This window comes from Mercenaria mercenaria, unplaced genomic scaffold, assembly GCF_021730395.1.
Source record: "Mercenaria mercenaria strain notata unplaced genomic scaffold, MADL_Memer_1 contig_4803, whole genome shotgun sequence".
In the NCBI taxonomy this organism is placed as follows: domain Eukaryota; kingdom Metazoa; phylum Mollusca; class Bivalvia; order Venerida; family Veneridae; genus Mercenaria; species Mercenaria mercenaria.
In genome coordinates, this window is record NW_026463061.1 from 1 (window position 1) to 4,781 (window position 4,781).

Consider the following 4,781-nt stretch of genomic DNA (forward strand, 5'->3'; position numbering starts at 1 on the left):
ATTCTGGCTGCATACCAATGTATCTGAGATTTCAGTTCCAAATCCTATGTCCCGAAAATAAAATTCGTCGGACATACCATTATCTGGATCCTTGAAGTATTTGATATTAATGTTTGATATTCTAGATAAATCTGTAAGTGACATATCTGCTCTCGGAATTGGTAACTCAACATTTGATCCTGGTGACGAGCAAGCAACCATACCCATACCGTGGAATGTTCCATGGCCATCTAAGGTATATACATTGTGGTCTGCATTATCTGCAACGTATTGAAGAAACTGACCTGGAAAAAATCCTGCGACTACAGCATTTAATGACATAGCGGCATTGGATTGGAAACGTTGCACCTCAGAATAGGAAGATGAAAATCCCATCTGGTAAAGTTCATCTACAAGAAATCTTGAAGAATATAAATGGTGAACCTGAACTGCTAGACCAAGTTGTAATGGTGCGATTAAGGACTTTGGTCTACAAGCTTGCATAATTGACTGGCCAATCGCTGCAATCTTTATCTCAGTGTCCTTTCCTGAAAACATTGACGACAGGAGAAAATCTAATGTGTCTGGTAGTAACTTTCTGTTCCTTTCTGCAGACTGGGCAGTACCAACAGAAGGATAAAATGTTTTTGATGCATCTACAGCAGCAATATCGGACTTAATAAGTTTTGCAGCTGTTGAAATAATTTTACGTTTTTGTTCTGCCTCTGAGAGTCCAAAGTTTTCTTTTGTGAATTTGCTTAAGATATCAGATGCGGTATGTTTCATAATGATTTTATCTTTTTGGCCTTGCGTAGAAACAAATGTAATTGTATCACCAAAATGTTCAATAATTTTCTTTTTCATATATTTACTTGAGTAGGCTCTCTCTCCACAGGTCTGTTCCATGACTTGAACTAATTCTTTGACTGATAGTGCTGCCCCTTCATTGCTTTCGATACAGTTAATGACATCTTTAAATCCTTCCAGCAATTCTGTACACTGTGGTCTTCCTGGTGATTTCTTGCTTTTTTCATCTTTTGCAAACCTGTCAGGCACCTGCTTAAAAGTACGAAAGTTTACATTGCACACTTGATGGTAAATTGCTTCAGCAGCCTGCAAATCAAGGACTGATACCAACCTAGCATGAACCTCATTACCCCACGAGTCATTTCTTATATTACATAACTCTTTTATAGTTGCAGTAAAATTAAATTGTTCGACTCTGTGGACTTCACTACATATTTTATTACATTTGTGAGTGCAGAAGAAACAATTAGATTTAAAATCGAAAGTTGTACAACTGGATCTTGTTGTCAAAGAGTCACATGCATATCCACTATTATCTGTCTTTACATTTCTCAAGTCTATAAAATCCCTTCTACAGTCTCTGTGAACTGAATCACCAGATTTCACGGTTATATTCGAATTTCTCTGTGCACTGGCTCTGTTGATGTTAATTGCTCCCTTTTCACGTATCACAACTGTGGGCGATCCATTCTTTAAAAGTTCGTCGCAGATAGGACAGCTTTTATCCTTAAAAAAATGAAAATAGGTCTTACTTGGCTGATGCATTTTTCAGTAAAATTAATTCATATATTCCAGTATAAAGTATAGCAACTTTAATATATAATTCATTAATAATAAAATAAAAGACGCTTGATTATGTCTATCATCCCATCATTTCTTATGACCCAAGCATCTGTTTAATAAATCTCAATACCTTGGGTTACTATTATGAGTTTCTACTTCAAGTAGCGTATTTGATATTGTGTGATATACAACAAGACTTATGAATGTTCTTACATCTGATGATATGTCCATTGGTTCTGCCATTATGCTGGAGTAAGCATCACCTCCACAAATATCACCTGATCAACATAGAACAACTGAACAAATCCTGAAATATAAAAATTCTGAGATGAGTTTCTTAATTTCCAGGTCTGCAGAGAAAAATGAACGCAAACATGACCCTATATCTGAATTCTATTACAAGCATACTGATGTAAAATGATTGTTATTGTCACAATATTGTCTTTTGTTTTCAATAATAACCGACTAATGGTTCGATCTAAGATAAAAGATTAATTTAAGGTTCTGTATAAATACTGCAATAAAGAATAACATGAAATAGATGAAAAGTGAAATCAAGCTTAATGTGATCTATTTAAGACCAATTACCAGATGATATAAATAGCAGGGTCCAAACAAACACTGTCAGTGAACTGGAATTCATTCACACACCATAGGTCTACATTGTAATCAAACTGTAAAATAAATAACGGAATCATATAAAAGTATTAAATCTATACAAACTGTTCTCCTAAATCTTGTACTTAGGTTGCATTTTTTATACATAGTAGATCTATCATTCAAGCTCCACTTCATGGACATAAATTTTCCCTATATTTTTGTTTTAATATCATAGTTATAGTTTTGTCTAGTCTGAGTAGAATGAAGAGATGTATCAAACTTAATCCATACCTTGAAAAGATCTTCAGCAACATGAATGTACTTGTTTCCAACCACCAATCCATCCTGTAGGCACATACCATGAAACTAGAGTCTGAACTGAAAGAAAGACGTATACCGAATTAGAATGATAGACATCTCAACGTGACCATAAAATATTATTTTGATCAAAAACATTTAACAGAACTAAACAAAACTGTTTAAATTGACAAAAATGCTCTGGTTTCGATTTAAAAATAACGTTACAAAAAAATCGGGAAATTGGCGCATTCATGGTCCCTATCCGCTTCCGTAGAATAAAAAAATCAAACAGAGCAGCAACTTATATTTTTAACATTTTTCGGAAAAACTGCTATATTTGAACTTTCTGGTGTGTATTTTTAGTCAGCAACTCAATAAAACTTTATTCCGGTAGGATTTAAGAGACACATATTCAATTTTACCATCGTATCATTTGCCGGGAGCCGGCCAGCAAACACAATGCGAAATCGGGACAAAAATACAATGTGAGCCAGATATCCTGCTACACACATGTCAGTTATTTATAAATACGTCAGAAACACACTTACCTTTGTTCACATCTCGATAATTCTTTTGGAAAATGGCAATTCAAACCAAAAGTTGCATCGAGTTTTAAAAAAATGGCGGCTGTAACTTGTTGACATGTACCCAATGACGTCACTAAGGTGTACAGTTAGCGCCGTTAAAAATTCCGAATTCTATGTAACAATGAAAATTTTTACGTAAAGTTTAACGGCCCGTAGAGAAAATCCCTTAGCACCTACGGACGGCGATTTTTTTCTGGAAATAGCTATAAGTATGTACTTTCATGCAGCATCAAAAACCAAACTTTTGCAATTAGTTCCAACCTTTCTCTAGCTTTACTGGACTAGGAGGGGTATATTGTTTTGCAGATGTCTGTCGGTCGGTCGGTAGGTCGGTCGGTCGGTCGGAATGTAGACCAATCCGTTTCCGGATGATAACTCAACAACGCTTGGGCCTAGGATCATGAAAGTTGATAGGGAGGTTGGTCATCACCAGTAGATGACCCCTATTGATTTTGAGGTCAGTATGTTAAAGGTCAAGGTCACAGTGACCCTGAATAGTAAAACGGTTTCGGGATGATAACTCAAGAACACTTGGGCCTAGGATCATAAAAGGTGATAGGAAGGTTGGTAATGACCAGCAGATGACCCCTATTGATTTTGAGGTCAGTATGTTAAAGGTCAAGGTCACAGTGACCCTGAATAGTAAAACGGTTTCGGGATGATAACTCAAGAACACTTAGGCCTAGGGTCACGAAAATTGATAGGGAGGTTGGTCATGACCAGCAGATGACCCCTATTGATTTTGAGGTCAGTAGGTCAAAGGTCAAGGTCACAGTGACCAGGAACAGTAAAATGGTTTCCAGGCAATAACTCAAGAACGCTTGGGTCTAGTGTCAGGAAAATTGATAGTTAGGTTGGCCATGACCAGCTGATGATCCCTATTGATTTTGAGGTCATTAGGTCAAAGGTCAAGGTCACATTGGCCAGGAAGAATGAAACGGTTTCTGATCTACTTGTCCAAAACCATAGGGCCTAGGGCTTTGATATTTGGTATGTTGCAAAATCTAGTGGTCCTCTACTAAGATTGTTCAGATTATTTCCCTGGGGTCAAATATGCCCCCACCCCGGGGGTCACATGGTTTATATAGACTTATATAGGGAAAAACTTTGAAAATCTTCTTGTCCAAACCACAAAGACTATGGCTTTGATATTTTGTAATGTAGCATCATTTAGTGGTTCTCTAACAAGTTTGTTCAAATTATCCCTCTAGGGTCAAATATGACCCCGTCCCAGGGGTCATATGGTTCATATAGATTTATATAGGGAAATCTTCATGTCCATAACTTACATCATTCAAATTTGGACCACATGTATAGTTTTGAATGGCAAGATGAACCTTGACATGAGTTGACCTTGATCTTGACCTAGTGACCTACTTTCACATTTCTGTAGCTACAGCCTTCAAATTTGGACCACATGCATAGGTTTGTGTACCGAAAAAAAACTTTGACCTTGTTATTGACCTAGTGACCTACTTTCACATTTATGAAGGTACAGGCTTCAAATTTGGACTACATGCATAGTTTTTTGTTCAAAAATAAAATTTGACCTTGATTTTGACCTAGTGACCTACTTTCACATTTCTCAAGCTACAGCCTTCAAATTTGAACCACAAGCATAGTTTTGTGTACTGAAATGAACTTTGATCTTGAGATTGACCTAGTGACCTACTTTCACATTTTTGAAAGTACAGTCTTCAAATTTGGACCACTTGCATAGTTCTG

At 36.6% G+C, this 4,781-nt stretch overlaps 1 protein-coding gene and 1 long non-coding RNA gene across 2 annotated transcripts; both read right to left on the bottom strand.

Moving 5' to 3' along the window:
• Positions 1 to 15: 15 nt before the first annotated feature.
• On the bottom strand, positions 16 to 1,843 carry LOC128554180 (uncharacterized; the record flags this gene model as incomplete). The annotated part of the gene is made up of 2 exons (XM_053535429.1): positions 1,783 to 1,843; positions 16 to 1,512 (listed from the first exon to the last, which is right to left on the bottom strand). Coding segments are annotated over exons 1-2 (1,527 nt in total), but the record flags the coding sequence as incomplete, so codon positions are not given.
• A 6-nt stretch (positions 1,844 to 1,849) lies between these two features.
• LOC128554181 (uncharacterized) lies at positions 1,850 to 4,571 on the bottom strand. The gene is made up of 4 exons (XR_008369542.1): positions 3,018 to 4,571; positions 2,461 to 2,547; positions 2,158 to 2,243; positions 1,850 to 1,876 (listed from the first exon to the last, which is right to left on the bottom strand). It is a non-coding gene; the product is annotated as an uncharacterized LOC128554181 (long non-coding RNA).
• Positions 4,572 to 4,781: the final 210 nt, after the last annotated feature.